The sequence below is a fragment of the Centruroides vittatus genome, unplaced genomic scaffold (assembly GCF_030686945.1).
Source record: "Centruroides vittatus isolate TY-2023 unplaced genomic scaffold, ASM3068694v2 contig_1506, whole genome shotgun sequence".
Lineage (NCBI taxonomy): Eukaryota > Metazoa > Arthropoda > Arachnida > Scorpiones > Buthidae > Centruroides > Centruroides vittatus.
The window spans coordinates 589,186-608,345 of record NW_027120931.1 but is presented as its reverse complement, the minus strand read 5'-3'; the positions used below and the strand labels follow the sequence as shown (position 1 = coordinate 608,345).

Genomic DNA, 19,160 nt, shown 5'->3' with positions numbered 1-19,160 from the left:
TTGTATTTAACTAAATAAATTTTTCAAATTTACAGATCTATAATGCTTTAAATTAATAGTATCTATTCATTTTCGCATCATATGCTATAAATTTCATCACTGTTCTTTAGATTTGCTGTTTTCGAAGCATTGAGAGAAAAATATAAACATTCTTCTATGAAGCTTTTAATTGCATGCATTGCCGAAAATTTCTAAATTTGAAATTTAGTATTAATTTTTTTTAGAAAATCAGACAAGACATGGTTTTCAAACACTCCACTGAAAACATTTTTGCTTACCTCCAGTATCTTGGACGTTCAGTGAAATTCTATTACCTAATTTGTATTCGTTTCGAAAAAACGACGTTGCACTACATGCGTAATGTTGGTCTTTTACAGAATCCTCGCGAGTTACATTTGAAAAATGTAAATTTCCTTCTGGATCGACAGTAAGTCTTGAACTAAAAATTGAAAGATTTAGAATTCATCTTAATAAATTCTAAATATATTTTAAAAATAATTTAATAATACAAATAAAAATTTATATTATTTAATAAATGGTGACTTTATGGTGATGAATATATGAAATATAACGATGAGAAAATTACAATTTAAGAATAATCATAATTTCATATTCATCATCATAAAGTTATTATTTATCAAATCATCAAATGCATTAAGTATTATTTAATAAAATGTTTAAAACTAATTTTTAAAATATGTTTTAACTACCGACTTTCCAGACAATTCAAAATTCCATATATTGAGTTAACCAAAAGTTTATTTGGATTTTAACGTGTAAATAGGAAGCACAAACTACACACACTTTCTGGACAACCCAACATTTTATCACTAAAAAATAATTATTATATTTACTCCTTCCAACTTCAAAACAAAATCAAATTGCTTTATTTTTCTGTGTTTTCTTAAATAGATTTAGAGAATTAAATCTACTAAAATGTATTAGTAATTTATTGCCAAAACCATCCAATAACTACAGTGAAATTTTACGTCAACCTAATGAAGTTTTATCGCATTTTCAGTGAATTTTAAAACTTTCATTTGGCAATATACAGCTATTTGCATTTCTTATTTCATACTTAGTTATTCAAATTGTTATTTTGGAAAATAATAGAAAGCTGATTTTATTATAAACAAATCAATGTTTTTTTAATATTAGAAAACTTATCATTCTTATTATAAATATACTTTCTTGCATACTTTTGTTAAAATATAGATAATTATAAAATTCTATGTCAGAAAAAATCTTGTCTTATAAATTAGGAAATACAGTAGAGCGCCGTTTATCCGAAAGCCGATCGACCGAAAGCATTCCGGTCGGACTGTGTCGTGCCGAATCGAACGTTTTTGATACTAGATTAACTTCTAAAGTATAATTTTTTTTGTTTTTATATTTTTCAATATATTTATTTTGTTTGTACAAAATAAAGAAATAATTTTTAACGATACAGTAGCCATGATTATTATACTAAAATTTTCTTTAGGCTTAAAATCAACGAAAATTCAATGCGAAGCGACACGCAACAGAGAAAAATTTCAACACGAGATAGGTTAATATATTTTTTCGTACATAATCGGTTAACCAAACAACCCCAGTCCCCAATTGATTCGGAGAAATGACACTCTACTGTAATGTATTTTTTCAAATATAGACTGCTGAAGTTCATACATATTACCTCAAACAATGATTGTAAAATTTTTCTGCATTATTTACAATAGTGTTTCCAATCCTTTAATTTATTATTATGATTTTATTAAAAAGTAAAGTCATTTCCTGTAATATAGCTTATTTCTAGATGATAATTTTAAAATTCACTGAAAAATATGACAGAGTTTCACCAGATCTTATATCTGATAATCTAGTAATTACAAGTTAATGTAAATTATACTTAACTGTAATTACTAGAATTATTTAAGCAATAAATAACTAGTAAATTCTAGTAAAAACAATCCTCTAAATTTATTTTATTTAAGGAAACAGGAAAAACATTGATAAATGTTCTTCTCAGTATACTTATCTTACTTACTTATTACTACTGTATTTCCTAATTTATAAGACAAGATTTTTTCTGAAGAATTTTATAATTATTACTTAACATTAACAAACAACGTAGTCTTTAATAATTTCTAATTTCTCCCAATTATAAACTAAAACACCATTTTGACTCAAAAATACACCAATTTCAAAAATTTCACTTCTAAGGATGTTTGGCATGTGTCTGACCTATCCAAGTGCACATTACCACGACATGCTAAACCATAAACCACTGCTAATTGAAAAGCACTGGTTTATGGTATAACTGGATGGCATTTATATTCCAAAAGCTGAAAGGAATTTATTTAGAACTTGTAACAACTGATGGGTGCAATTACAAACGGTTTTTGGTGAAAAAATAATCCTACAATGCATTCATTGAGAAACCGATTTAGAGCATTACAAACGACGACTCACTGAATCATCACGAAAAATGTCTCATTTTATAATTATTTTTACTGTAAGCAAAACGATTAACTTAGTTTTAATATTTTCCAATTTTTCATAGTACTATGCAAGGAATTCTGTACAGTTAGATATATTTTGTAGCATTTTAAAGCAATAGTACTATAAATAATATCACATATGCTTTAAAATACTGTGATATATGATGCAGTATGAAATTTGTTTCATCAACACTTATAGAAGTTTCTATGTCATTTAAATATCTCGTGAAGATTATTAAATATGCTGTTGTTTATCCTTGTATGCTATTTCAACAATTCTTCTTTGTTCAGTTACAATACTATTATAGAAGAGCAACTTCACATTTTTTCAAATTATGTACTAAAGTGATAACTTTATACAACATTAACAAACAACGTAGTTGTATTATCAAATTGTGTAATAAATCATTAAAAAGTTTATTTAAGTTTTTTAAAACTAATTTAAAAAATGTTATAAATAATACTAACCTATTAATAGTATGTAAAGCTCCACTGTTAGATACCATTAACCAAAATATACTTGGTTTTGGATATCCAGTTGGTGGACTACAGTATAAAGTTAATGGCTGACCTTCTTTTACCTCTTGTACTTTTCTTTCTGTATCAGGAAATGAATTCAGTTCTGAAATAAACAAGTGACTTTAAATATTAGATTTTAACAAAATTCTATACATATTTATAATTGATAATAGAAAGAATCTTTATAAAGTTTAAAAAATAATTGTCTAAGTTATTCTGTGACTGTAATTAATTTATATATAAAATGTCTAAATTTTAAAAAACAATAACGTTAGAAATTTTATTGCTTTAAAAATAATTATTCATATTTGATTATACGCTATATTTATATTTCATGTAATAATTTTACATTTTTGTTGTAAAAATGAAAGACACCTGTAATTTCAATACCTAAACAAATAAATAAAGGACATTTCTGCTAGAATATTAAAATTTTTTGAGCTGATTTTTAAATTCCAATGTAAATTAGATCATGTATTAACATGGTGCAAAGTTTGAGTTATTTAATTTAAAGCAGAAACAATTCAGCTTTCATTCTATTCTCTCTCCCTCCCATTTATTTATTTAATTTTTTTTATAAAGAACTTACAAAGTGTTTTCATGCTGATCACAAAACTAATTATTATTAGTAGTAATGTTTGTTTACATTTAATTAAAACTAAATTAAGATTATAGAACCTACTAATGTGAAATGCAGTGGACGTCATCCTTCATAGTTATTGTTTTAGTTTTATAATACAAACAGCCACAACTTTTGATTTTGAACGTGTTCCTAAAAATGTGTACAAAAGTCATAACAGTTGTGTGTTATAAAGGGCGAGTCATTTCTAGAGAGCAAAAAGAATTGTTATAATATCTCATAATAAAGTGGAAAAGTTTTAATTATTTTCAGTGAATATACCTAATTGAACATGTTAAAACTATAAAGTAAACAAAAATATAATGATAAAAATTAATTTTTGCATATAATTTGAATGTTAGTGAAACAAAAAGCATCACCACATGCTAGCTTAAAATTTGTGTTTTGTCAGCTAAAAGTATATGAGAATTAATTTGGCACTTAAAAATGATTACAGTAATGTACAAAAGAGCAAATAGACAAAGTCAAATCATTATTATTATTATGTTGGGTTTAGTGGGTTATACTCGGTTGACATCGGTGGCCGTGTACTATGCCGGACCAGAGTCGAGGCATAGCAACCAAAACAAAACTAAAATTAAATAAGTGTATCAGTGTCAGTGTCAGTGTCTGTATTCAGAAATTTCCTAACAATATGGCATGTATTCAATATAGTGGCCTTCTGTAGTGTGATGTATGTATTTCTATTCAATTGTAATGTTCCCAGTCTTTTGTGTAGTGTGTGTGGTATCACACCTGTACAGGAGAGAACGACAGATACAATAAGCACCCTATCCGTCCTCCACAGATGCTTTATTTCCTGGGTGAGTTCTATGTACTTGCTAATTTTTTCAGTGAAGTGTTTTGTACATTGTGAGTGTTTGGAATGGATATGTCTGTAATGTATGTGATTTTATTGTGTTTGTCAATGAATGTGATGTCTGGTCTGTTGTGGTAAATTGTTTAATCTGTGATTATGGCTCTGTCGTAGTACATTTTGTGTGTTGTTTTCCAATACTGTCTGTGGAATGTATTTGTAGTATGGTTTGTGGATGTCTAATAATTTGTTTGCAAACTCTTGGTGTATTATATTTGCTACTTGACTGTCTGTGTAAATAATCTGTCTGTGATTAGACAGTTTTAATTTCTCTTTCAGTTAGATATTTCAAAAATGAAGAATCATAAAATAAATTTTAGATTTAGAACTTGTCAACTAATATGAAAAAATATTTAATGATTTAAAATAACTTTAAGAATTCCTATTACATTAAAAAAAATTATAAAGGTTGAAGAAGAGTTGCCTGACTTACATGTTATTTTAACATCTATAAATCAAAAAATTCCTGTTCATATTTTTTTAATTAAATTTGTGATTTTTAAAAATTCCATTCTTATAATTTTTAATAATTATTAAAAATTATCTGAATTATAAGTATTGAAAATTGCTTAAAGATAAAGTGAGTTGATATGCAACTCTAGATGTTACTTTTAATTTTACTGGGCTTATACCTGTAAATTAAGACTGTAGAATCTAAAAATATCATTTTATCACCAGATTCATCATATGGCTTTTGCATTTACTATAGTTTTGCTTGATAATCTGCTTATTTATTGGCTCCGAAATCAGTAAAGCTTTTCTATACATTTTTATTTCCTTCTAAGTTTTAACTATTTTTAAGATCTCACACTAAATCATTTCATTTATAACAAGTATACCAACCCAAATACATCAAATCCATGGTTCACTAGTAATTATGTCATCATATTTATACTTGAAACAAACAATTAACTGTTTTAAACTAAAAATAATTTATTAATATTTCTGGATAAGAATTGCTAACTAGCTATCAAGTTTTGTCTAAAGCCTGCTGTTAGTTTATTTATAATAATTATTCTGCTCAAATACATGGAATGGTAGAAATCCTTTCAAAACCAAAGATCTTACATATTTCTTTTAGTAACAATTCTTTTTTCTTTAAACTTATTAAAAGAAACAAAACATTGAATGTATTAGCAATCATACTTATCATGGCATTTATACTTATATATTCTCATGCTACATACTATCCATCTAAGTGAGTAAAATGTTAAAAGTTGAAAACATTTTGTTTGCTTATCACAGGTCCTCAAAGAACTAGTGTGGAAATTTGCTATCTTGCACATGTAATTGTGTATGATTTTTTTTTTCACATGATTACAAATATACTCCACTCTGACATCATTTTTGATGACCAATGTCATCAACAATGACACTGCAGAGGTCTCTCATGATTGCTGCAAGAGGTAGTCTGGCATCACAAATGTTGTCAAAATCCTATATATTCTGTAATGACATGGCAACCAGCAAGTTGCTATGACCTTGAATGTTTGTCTCGGTAAAATAACCTGGAATGCTGTAACCTTCAACAATTTTAATGTTTTTATGGCTTTATTTTGTGCCTGAAAAATACAGAAAAATCATTTTTGGTCCTTCTGAAAAACACTTCAACCTCCCAACATTTATTTTTAATTGAACTCATTTCACATTAGCCCGTGCTAACCCAAAGTTTCAAGTGGTCCAATAAGAATTCCTTAAAATGGTATTGTTCTGTAAACAGAATAATTTTCACTTCTAAACCTTTAGATTTCCGGTAAGATACAAATTCAACTAAATGAACAAACGTTTTCGATTCTCTACTGAGATATGCTTCAGGTTCATAATCGTTCCAACTAATGCCAAGAATTCGACATTCGAACGTTTTTGAATACCAACTAATTTGAATAATTGTGCTAGATATAATGTATAGACAAAAGAGCTCCATATCTGAATATTAATGCATTGGCTCATCCTTATGTGAATAATATGTAATTATTGACGAGGATGCTCTTCATATGCATGTTGCCACACTTACGATATCGTGTTGTTGTCTTTGAAATTTATACAATTCCCCGATCTGCTTGCTTTATAAATTTCAAGGGTTTCCAGGACCCTGATGTGGTCTGTCTGGAATGATTTTCTTATGAGAGAGTGTTCTCTAAGTCAGCTTGTATATTTGGGATATGACATTGACAAAGGAAAGCACACCACTGCCCTTCAACATACGCCACAGACCCAGATATACAAGCAGACTTAGAGAACCCCACTGTCGTAAGAAAATCATTCTGGACCACATCAGGGCCCTGGAAACCCTTGAAATTTATAAAGCAATCAGGTCGGGGAATTGTATAAATTTCAATAAATTTCACATAAGAATGAGCCAATGCATTAATATACAGATATGGAGGTCTTTTGTCTATATGTTACATCTAGCACAATTATTCAAATTAATTTGTATTCAAAAATGTTCGAATTCTTAGCATTCCACAGTTGGAACGATTATGAACCTGAAGCAGATCTCTGTAGAGAATCAAAAACGTTTATTTAGTTGAACTTGTATCTTACCGGAAATCTAAAGGTTTAGAAGTGATACTTATATGTACCTGTATTTACTATAGAAAGTTCAAACAAAATAATATCTCATAGACTAAACAATGTATGATGTTAAAATTTGACACATACAGGATTTATCAATATCATCAATTTGAAGAAATGAAAATTACATGTGGAAAAAATTGCCACATTGCACATATTATTGCAGGTTAAAATTTTCTTCATAATTTATAAAGCTTTCATGTATGTCTTTTATTTAAATTTAGTCATGATTTCTATTATTTTATGCATATAAGGATCTTATGTAGATAATAATAGTTGCAAGGAAATTAATTCAATATTTATCCTATACTGATTACATTTTTATCGATAAAACTCAAGGCAAATTTTCATTATGATATAAATTAAAACAATGATGAATGGCTTGCTACTTTTCCTTGTATTTCAACAGAAAAATTATAAACAAACTAACAGGAAGTTTTAGACAAATCCGATAAAACAACAACCTTTTTTTACGTTCCAGCACTATTTTTAATTACGTAAAAACGTTTTCAACTGCTTTAAGCAGCCATCTTCAGTTAACGTTTTTACGTAATTAAAAAACGTAAATGAAAACGTTTTTACGTAATTAAAAATAGTGCTGAAACGTAAAAAAAGGTTGTTGTTTTATCGGATAGAAATAATTCCAGTAAGCTTTTATTTGTTTTAGACAAAAATTAATAGCTATTTAATCAATTATTTTTCAGTAACATTACTCATAAAGGAACTGTCAGAGTGTCTTTTAATAAATATTAATAAAATTTAGTTAAATGTCATGTAGGTTGAGGATGACGGTCAAACGCTGTGTTGCCAACCGCCGCAATGTAATCTTTCATATAACATTTATTTGAGTTTATTCCTTATTCTACTCTGTAAATGTGATATCGTCGTCTTCCTTCGCAACCATTTCACTACTAAAAATTTTCGTATTTGTGTTAAACTAATATAAAATAGTACGACATTTGATTATTACTAACCCTGATTAATACTTTTAGTGAATATTACAAATTTAATATAGAGTTTGTATACTTTTAACGTAATCATTAACTAAATTTTATTAATATTTATCAAAAGACACTCCGACAGTTCCCTTGTCAGTCTGTTACACAGCAAATATATCTAATAAATACAGATTAAATTAAACCATTTTTTTACATAACAACAATGTGAAGTAACTAATATGCAGAAATAAGATGAAATAAGTGCTGACTATTTAAAGATTAAAAGATATGTTTTATCACAACTTAAAGAAGAAATATCAATCTTTATGTAAATTCCATATAAAATTTGGCAATGAAAATCTAATAGTTTTAGATCTTTATAGGTTTATACAGTAGTATTTAAAAATACTAAAACTATTTGATAGATCGTAAAAATTTCTTGGAAACAAAACAATAAATATGGAGTACTCAGTGGGTGTTATATTGAAATATCTATTGGGTAATACACTAAAAACTGTTATACAATTAGTCACTCTTCATATATAATGTATGTGAGAGGAGACTTATATGACATGCTAGTGGGATCACCGTTTAATAATAAATATTATTATTCTGAAACTATGAGTAATATAGAAATCATACAATATTGAAGACAAAAAAAAAAAAAAAACATTTGAAGTTTTCTGAACCTCCATTAACAATCACCAGAACACAATGCTAGCAGAGTCAACTTTTCTCTATAGACTCTTCTCTGCCTATATGCATGCAAATTATTTAAAAGTTCCTGTGACATCAGATTATTAATAAACATTTCTTTGTAAAATAATGATTAAAAAGTACAGGTCAGAGAAGGGCCTTAAAACATTTTAAATAATTTGCATATGTATAGAAATAGAAGAGTCTATAAAGGATAGTGTTTACCGCTAGTGTAAAGTATGATCTAATGATTGTGAATGGACCTTAAAAGACTTCAAAAATATTTTCTTTTTGTATTTTGTCTTCAATGTTGTACAAATATATTTCATCCTAAATGTTTTAATATTTATTTTACACAGAAGTTATCATTTTAAATTTTTATTCCAGATGCTGAACTTAAAAACTGATATTCACAATTTTTAAAATTATGTAAAATTTGTCTAAAACAGCATTTAGAACAAGAAAATTTTGGTGTTAAGCAGAATTTTTTTATTTATAGAATAGAATCTTGTGTAATAGTGTGGAATTTAATCTGTAGTTTATAGTACTAATATTTAAAAAAAAAAAGTTATGGAAAAAGACTTACCAGATTTTCTTAAAAAGACTGAATTTGAAACCGATGTACCATGGATATTTTCGGCAAAACACTGATAAAGACCTTCGTCAATATTTTCAGGTTTCGTAAATACAAAGCGTTCCTCGTCTGGGCTGTTGACTGATTCGCTTATCGTAGGGATACGTAATCAAATTCCAACCCATTTTTATTCCATCGGTACCTAAAATATTAATATTAAAAAAAAGCTTCTAAAAACTTAGCATTTTTTCCAATAATTTAATTCAAAAAACAGCTAATAAAGTATCGCCAAAGCCGGACAGTCTGCCGAAAATCAGGCTACGATTAGGCTAATTTAATAATTACATACAGGATTAGATAGGTTGTTAAGCAGCCATCTGGTGATAATTTTAGCATAGTTATCATAGCCCAATAATTTGAAGAAAGTCTGGTTTTAATCAGAAATCAGGATTGTTAAGTCATTGTTTATATAAAGTATTGTATAAAACATTTTAAAAATTCTAAAAGCAAAATTATAAAATTATTCAAAACATTAAAAAGTGGTTAAACTAAATAATAAAGAATTTTTGACCTCACAATTTTTTATTAATGTTCATAGTTAACGTCGAATGCTTTATGAATTTTCACTTCTCGACGGTTCCGTCGAGAAGTGAAAATTCATTCCTTACTATTAAAATTTAAATATGGAGATTGACTTAATACATAATTTATATTTAATCATAATATTAATTATTTTCACATTCATTAAATATATGAAATTAATTTACTTTTATAATTTTGTTAAATAAATTAAGGAATTTTTTAAAAATACAAAATAAACAAAAATTACCTTTTTCTTTTTCAATTTTTAAAAATTTTGTCTAAAAAAAGTTCTTAATTATATAATTACAGCCGATTTTTTTACGCGACTTTCGCATTAAATATAATTAGACTGACTCATGATTTTGTTCTAAATTGTTTTAATGGATAGAGTCAAGGTCTATACACTCTTATTCAATTTGATTCAATCTCTTCATTATGTCATCAATGTATTAATGTTAAAATATTGTGACCTTATATTTTAAATTAATTTATTTTAAATGTTGTCATGTTTTTAATATAAATTTTTTTAAAAGAAATTTGAATAAATCTTTAAGAATTTTAGATTAAAAAAAAAAGAATTTTTTTTTAATAACGTTTTAATTCACTAAACACTAAATTAGAACAGTCAATGTAATTATATAATACATGTTTATATTGGGAACGTAAATATTACAATTTTTCGTCGAGAATTAATGCCGAATTTTCTATCGGTAAACTGAAATACTTGGTAATAAATGATAAAGAAATTAATTTTCACTGTATTATTTATAATCTGTAAAGAATTCATTGATAAAATATACATCTCAGATATAATGTAACTTGAGATGTTTGTCATTCCTTTGCTATGAGTAATCTTTCTGATACAGATAAGATCTTCATAATGGTCAACAAAGTTAGAAAGTAATTAGATTAATCAAATTTTGAACCTTTAACCATGACATTCCACTGTTACTGAAAATGATAAAAATGCTACAAATAAAAGTTGAAATAAAAAAGAAACAAAAGAATATTGCACCATTAATAATGATTAAATAAAATTCAAATAAGATAGCTAGTATCCTCGTCAGTTTTTCTGTTCTGTGGGCCCTACGAGGGTACACCGATTTACTTTTATTCGAGTATTTTGATATACAGTATATACAAGATGATTCAAAAGATGTTAGACAAACTTTAAACTCAGGCCAGGAATACAAAAATCATTTTTACATAGGAACTTAACCACAAATACCACCCAGAATACTAGTATAGGAAGAATCAGGCAGAAAGGAATACATGTAAGGTTTACAACATGTTTATTAGGACACTTGGATGGTATTTTCTGCTACATGTTCCTAGGTAAAAATGGTTTGTTTTTGTATTCCTAACCTACCTTTAAAGTTTGTCTAAGATCTTTTGAATCACCCTGTATATATTATATATATGTATTTTAAATATGTTCAGAAAATTCTTTTACATAGACGCACGTAGAGCAGAATAGGTTTAAAGCATACAATATTCAGCTTTTTAATGTTTTATTTCAAAAATATAATAATTAAAATGCCTTAAACATCTTATTTTTCAAATAATAGATTTATTTATTTTTAAAACTAATATATTAAGATAAAATCTATATTTCATTTTTTAGTTCGTTAATTTCGTTATTAGTATTTACAATATTTTTCAAAATTATTTCGTCGTAAAGATATTATTAAAAAATACAATGATATTAAATAGAGAACTCTTTACAGTAACTATAAATTACTATACAATTTTGTATTGCAATCAATATTTTATCACCACTTGAGTAAAGACCTTATTACTGCATATTCAGCAATTCTTAATATTTGGAGTAATTCAGTTTACTGTCAACACGAGACAGATGATAGCTGTAAATCGCGATTTCATTGCATATATAATCATATATGTAATTTTTAAAATTTTTAAACTTAAAATAGTATTTTATTAGAACCTATTATTATTACTCGTAGAATAGGTATTGATCTTTTTCAATGAAATGACTATAAAAATTTCAAATATAATTATCAATTAGTTAATCAGAAATGAAAATAAAAATCTTACACAGGTTCGGGATTTCCATCGGCTTCGCATTCTAAAGTAAACGGTTTATCACGTTCGTCCTGATTTTGTACAACTTGATACAACTGTTCATAAGGTGGCTGTTTGATCATAGTAGGAGGATACTGAACTGCCGCTATTACCGAAGTCACGTGCAGCACGGGGATATATATTGTAAGAAGCTGCCATATCCTTAAAGTCGTCATAATTTCCTATAACATTTCAAAGATAAATTGTTTATTACTTGTCAAATAGCCAAAAAGAATTTTAAATATAGTCCTTTTTTAACAATGAAACTAAATATAATAAATATTTTTCTACATTTGAATGTTTTTGAAGCCATCATTTTTCTTTTAATATCTATGTAAATAAAGCCTTCTTTATGTATATATGATACCAAAGCTGTTACACTTGAATTAAAGCCCATCATTAATTTAAAGTTGGGAAGTTCAGATGCTCCCTCTCTTTTCAATACTTGTATAAGGACTTTCATAGAATTGTTCTTTATTAATTAAGTTTACAGTTGTTTGGAGGTGTATTAGTTCCCCCTTTCTTAATGCTGAACACATTTTTGATCATTTTTCTCCCATTTTATACTTAAATTGAGTATTTTGTGCATTTTTCTCTTTCTATTTATAAATCTAAAATTAAATTTGTAATCATTAATATATTTTTTTAAATATATATTTTAAATACAGTCGTCTGTTGTATAATAATGAGGACAATTCCATTGTTCATTACAGTGAGGTAGGAGTGTGACAGTGACATGATAGCTTACCAGTTTTAAAAATGCCAAAGATACCAAAACTGAATAAGTTAGTAAATAGCTTTAAAGACAAAAGAATTATAATCTATGATAGTATTTTGAGATACAATCTGTGTAATGTTACCATAAATTCTACACAAATTAAGCAGCACATCACTCAATCCCTGACCAAAATCTGCTAAGGAGAATCTACATGCTGGCTGCATATGAAGTAAATTTCAAAAAAAAAATAATAATAATACAGAAAATAGTATGAAACGATCCATTTTTTAATTTTGTACAAAACAATAGACACGCTAAAAAGGTACATGCTGAACGTTCTTGTCAGTCTATTAACAGGGGAGCCAAGCTGTTAAGAGTCTATGAATTAGAAAAGCAAATTCTACAGCTATTACACAGGCATTCAATGATGCATGTACCAAATTGTGAAACTTTGCCATTCCGTATGAAAAAGTTCCATTACTTGTACTAAACCAAGCAACATAAATGCTAAGTGCATGCTCAGATATAAAGTTGATGTATCTAAATCTGAGATATGTTACTTGTCTTGCCCATTGCCTTAACAGGGTATGTGAAGTAATTAGGGCAAATTTTCTAGACCAATGATTTCATTTCGAAAATAAAATAGGCTTTGATTAAATGTCCTGTACATCTATATAGAAAATCCAGCAACAAGTTACTTAACTTTCCAGCAACATTTAAAACTGCACGTGTAGTGTCATCTGTTATGAGATTTTATTATTAAAAACTTTTTATATTTTTAATTTATAAAATGGCAAAAAGCCTAATTTTGAGGGTAGGGATGGGTTTTATAAAAAATTGTAAATGCTAATATAACGAGTAAAATAGTTATTAAGACCGATCCTACTGGAGATACACACAACTCCCTTTGTCTCCTCACCCCCTCGACTTTTAACCACAAAAACTTAATAGCATCAATCTATCTAATAAACAAACTTCCCTACCAAATTTCAGAAATTTTTGATAAAAAGCACAAGAGTTATTAAGCTTCAAAGAGGGTGAACAAAATCACGTCCCAGACACACACACACACACTATCAATACATACAGAAAACCCCTTCTAAATTTTTTTGCATTTATTGACATTTCAAGGTATCCTGAGTCCAAAAACACAAAAAATTTGAGGAAAAAATATTTTTGCCAGATTGACATACTTTTCCTCTGTTATAACAGCTGGGAAAGTAAAAGATAACTGGCTGGCTATTCCCAAAACACTGTGATAATCATGTGGGAGCACGTGGATTCAAGTGGCCTGTTTTTACGGCAAAAGTTTCTTACTCGTGGAAACATTCATTGATAAACTGGACTGAAAGGACTGGAATGAAGCTGGGCAGTGACTCCAATGAAACTCAAGAGTCTGTTGAAACAAGAAGCCTTGTTAAAGAAACTCTACACTGTTCATTCATACATATTTCTCAAAAATTCAGTTTCTAAGATTGGGAAAGTAGCCTGTCTACCGAGAAGCAGTGGGAGATTTTTAAACATGCTAAAAACCAGTTGAATGAATTTGCATTAGAAAAACTAGAATACTCCAAGCAAATGTCTAGATATTCAAAACATAATTTTCAATTCTCTTCACTCACAAAATCTAGAGTTTTTAGCAAAAACCAAATATACTCCTCTTGCGTGTGTTGATGTTGAGAAATTGTTCTCTCTCAATCAACAGATCTCAGTTTAAAGATTTGCTTTCCTCATGCCATCCATGGCTGACCATGGAGAATGCAGAAAGGCTGTGTGTTTGCAAGTACAATACTATGTACTTGGAAACACACAAGTGTAAACTATAAAGCTAATGGATCAGATTCCAAAAGTGATTAACTGATTTAAATTTTGTATAATTTTCTTGAGTTTTGTGTGTTCTATGCCTACTCTTATGTGCAATAAAATGATTTTACTTTTACACATTTTTAGTACTTTTTGAAAGAAAATCTGTACCTCAACTTCCCAAGTTTACCCATCATCATTAAGAAATGGATAATATAAATTTATATTTTAGATTATAATTATTTTTTAACATGATACCTGTTAATATTTAGATATATACAGTATGGTCTTTGTTTTATGCAGCAGTTACGTATCGAGTGCCGCATAAAACAATATCATCTAAAACAACATTCCACATAAATTTGTGCTCTGTCTCACATAGTTGTAGACATTTATGCAACAATTTACAATGCTACAATGTGTTTAAAACTTTTTCCTAGGTTTTTAGAATAACAAACATCTGAGTCAGTCTGTTGTTTCTGAATATACAGAACAAAATTTTATTATACTGTATACAGGATAGAAAACAAGTATTTTTTTTTATTTTAGATGAAACAAATAATGTGCTAAAAAGATACATGATGAACATTCTCATCAGTTGGTCAACAGGGAAGTCATGCTGTTAAAAGTTTACAAATTAGAGTATCTCAAGTGCATTACGAGAGAAAAATGTTCATTATATTGACTAGCATTTCGTGTATTCAGAATGTCAAAAGCTGGGGAAGCCCAATTTACTTATTTATGTGCTAGATTTAGCAGTGTTGGGAGTGAATTAACTTAACTAGTCACCTTCCACGAAAACATACGTACTCACATACGAGACCTTACCGCACATTAATAGCTGTTATGTTCATAGTAAGTAGTGAAGCAAATATAAATAGTTAAATATGCTAAATTATCAAAATACAAACAAATTTATTTATTTATAGCCCAGTAATTATACAGTTGCATAATTACCAGGCAACTGGCAACTGTATTTATCTATATTTAAACTGTTACTATATTTTTTTTTTAACGTAAGAAGAGTGCACCTAATAAAAAAACATTAATATATATGTTTTTATGAAAGAAGATTATCTCATGAATTATGTGTTTTTTAATTATAAGCGATTGACACCGTCAAAAAATTTATAATATATTCATTATTGTTATCGTCAAATGACATACTTCATTAATACTTCAATTTAATTTTTGATATAAGTTATATTAACTAATTGAATTGCCAAAAATCCAAATTACAAACAGAATGATTCAAATTTTTACAAATACAGTCAATGCATTGACATGGACACTTTTGCTGCCATGAAAATTAATATTGTATAAAAATAATTACACACACATTTTTATTAATACTGTCATACAATTAACAATTATACATATGTATATTTAATTATGAGGAACTTATGAAATATTTAAATCTATTTCATAAGCTCTTTACAGATTATTGTTTTGAATTATTATTAAAAAATATATTTAAATCTTAATTAAAAACAAGTTTTACAACTGACAATAAACACATGTTGAAAGAAACGTGACAGATTCTTTTTGCCAGACATATACGTCATCTCAAAAAACAAATAAAATGCTTTTAATTAAACTGAAAAACTCATAACTTAACATTTATATAAATGTTTTCGAAACATTTAAGCTTCTTAAAAATAACATAGTCTTATTAAAAATTAAATATTGGGTAATTTTGTACTAGAGGTAGATGTTAGGCATCATCTCTTATTATATTTAATTATGAGAGATGGTATTATTGATACTAGAAATGGAACGTAATGCCTATCTCTAGTACCAAATTACTCAGTATTTAATTATTAATAATAGCGCAATTTAAATCCAGCAATTGTTTGGTTTCATTATTAAATATCAAGCTTTGAGATGTTTATAAACATAGTCTTATATTTCATAAGTTAAAGCTGGCATACTTTGGCTGTTAAAGTGAGCCAAAGGGTGCGACTATGCAGACGTGAATTTAGAGCGAGCGAGAGGTAGCGAGTGATTTAGTTTTTGCAAAGGAAAACCATGCACAAGTGAGAAGCGAAAAATAATGCCGGCGAGAGCAAATTTCTGGTTCTTGCACATATCTGACAGGTTTTGATATTTATCGTGTCTCGCCTCTTCTCACCACATGTTCTCGCTCGCGTCTGTATAGTCGCACCCAAAGACTAACAAAAGCAAGAACATGCATCATTTTTAAGAGTAAATTATTAACTGCAAAACTAAATTAAAAACCCCAAGCTTTAACCATTTTTATTACTCCAATGTCCTTAAAGTGTATTGTTTTCCTGAATTTTCAAGATCAAAATGAAAATCCACCTAAATTCTAGTACTTTCAGGCTTTTCCGTCTATTCTTAGAGGTGCCAAAATTGTTGCCTTAAAACTTTGATAGCATCCCAGCTAACAAGGTTCTTTTGGTGCACACTTTTTAAAAAACAATAGTTTTGATACTGCTAAATTTGTGCTGGAAAACCTAAAATTATTAGGATTTAAGTAGAATTTCTTTATTATGATTTAAAAAAAGCAGAGAACTATATATGCATTAGGCTTAATAAACAAATGGTAAAGTTAGATTCTTACTGGGCTATAAAATAGTTAGTTAATTATTACGATAAATTACTAAACAAATTAAGTAGCCATATTATAATTCAATAAGAAGCCAGCTGTATTATTTGATTATTAATATATATCAAATTTGTATTATATGCATTAGTCTTCTTCCTCAAATGCAATATTTGAATGTTAGGTGTGCTTTTTGTTTAACCAAAATGACTTCTGTTATAGGATTTTGTATTCCATTTATTTCCTGATTTTTCTTTATTTTGCTTAGGATCTTCTTCAAAAGAAACTAATGTCATCTGCATTTGAACAGCACTTTTTGCAAAATGTCATAAATAAGAAGTGAAAATGTAATGTATGGAGTAATAAAATAAAAGTAGAAAAGGTCGCTTTTAATGGAATATAAAAAATAGTAGTAAATTAACAAAATCGAATATTCTATAGCTTTCTAAATGTAATGCTCCTCTTCGGAAACTCAATTGAGAAACATTGTTGTCATGGAAACAAGACAGTATGAAAGACAATTATGTCATCAAAGCATTAGAATAATGCTAACAACATAAGATTACAAAATTTAATACAGTGGGTGATTGGTTAACGAACATAATCTATTCCAAGACTGTTCACTATCCAAATTGTTCGTTAACCGATTATCGATGTACCATAGGTTTTTACAGAAATTTGATTAATTCATTCTGAAGACTCCAAAAAATAAAAAATTTATACTTTCTTACTACGTTTATTTATATGTAATAATAAAAATACACACATATATATATATATATATATGCAGTCTTGTATTTTTATTAGTCATATTTTTTCTGTTTGTAGGAATTAAAGAATATGTCCAATGTCGACTGCTTCTCTCTTCTTTGGGATTTTTTGGAAGTAATTAATAGCATTGTTGTTGTAGAGATCCCTAAGCCTATTAACCTCAACTTGGTTTGGATGCCATTCTAAGACCGTTGTTCTGACATCCTCCCACTTCTTCAAAGGGTCTTTAATAGCAGATGTCGGCATCGATCCTCTTTCCTCTTCCTCTTTTTCAGAAGAAAACACATCTCACCAAGTTTCTTGGTGTTCTTCATTTAAGAGTTCTTGGAGTTCTTCTGTTGTTGGATCAGTTTCAGACTCCATTATGAGCTCTTCAATGTCATCTTTATTCACCTCCAATTTTGAATCTCTAGCAGTTGTCACAATTTCATCTCATGCTTAGTTTCTATGGGGAACACAGTTCTTGATACTCCACTCTTTTTAGGATCCATAATATTAACAGTTTCTTTTTGAAATAAAAAAGTTCAGAGAACAGAAATCAACTAGTGTACGAAAGAATTATGTAAATGCTGAGCCCAAATGAAATTCGAAATTTTGGTGTTAAAAAGTTAACGAATATCCAATAGAACAGTTAAACTCTCACCTTTAGAAAATAAAAACAGACACAAAACTAAGACTATAAAAATTATTTGTCAGAAAAGTAAACAAAAAAGCTGGAATTACAATGGAGAGTTTCAAAGTTCAGGGAGACACTATCCTATTGATATCGGGTTAAGTGTCTATGTTGACATCTCCCATGCTTTGAAAGGTTTCAAATTGTTACCTGAAGACAAGGGGGAAAATCATATTTTCTGTCGCTTCTTTTTATGTTTGTTCAGTGAAGTGTTGGTTGTTTGCTATCCTAACTGTTTGTTAACCGATCAACCACTGTATATGTAGAATCATTTTTGAAAAAACACAAAAAATGAATATATTTTTATAGTACGAATTCTTCGGAGTCTTACGTGAGGTATGTATTTTCAAAGTGGGGCAAGTCCATCTTTGAAAAAAATGAAGGTTAAGATAACAATAGATAAAATTTAATATAATCTTTTTTATCTGTAAACAATCTACAGTCAAAATAATTCAACATTTTTAATATTTTGACAATGGACGTTTTGATGATTAACTGTCTTGCAAACATGTTTATTTTGGAAGTGGTCAAAGTCTGTCCTGGATCCATATTATTATGATATCGTAATATTTTACTGTATAATTTAGCTCAGGTAAAATTTAGTAATACAGGCAATGCCGTAAAAACGTAAAACTTGTGTAATATTCACGTACAGTACATCACCATTTGATTTAAGTAGCATACG

General features: G+C 28.0%; 1 protein-coding gene across 1 annotated transcript in view; it reads right to left on the bottom strand.

Annotated features, from left to right (window-relative positions):
- Nucleotides 1–19,160, bottom strand: part of LOC136968673 (neuroglian-like) — a 70,770-nt gene that overhangs the window by 33,326 nt on the left and 18,284 nt on the right. The window contains 6 exon segments of the mRNA XM_067262674.1: nucleotides 279–439; nucleotides 2,949–3,102; nucleotides 9,290–9,386; nucleotides 9,388–9,435; nucleotides 9,437–9,479; nucleotides 11,918–12,126. Of these exon segments, the coding sequence (XP_067118775.1) occupies nucleotides 279–439; nucleotides 2,949–3,102; nucleotides 9,290–9,386; nucleotides 9,388–9,435; nucleotides 9,437–9,479; nucleotides 11,918–12,120 (706 nt within the window). The 5' untranslated portion in view covers nucleotides 12,121–12,126.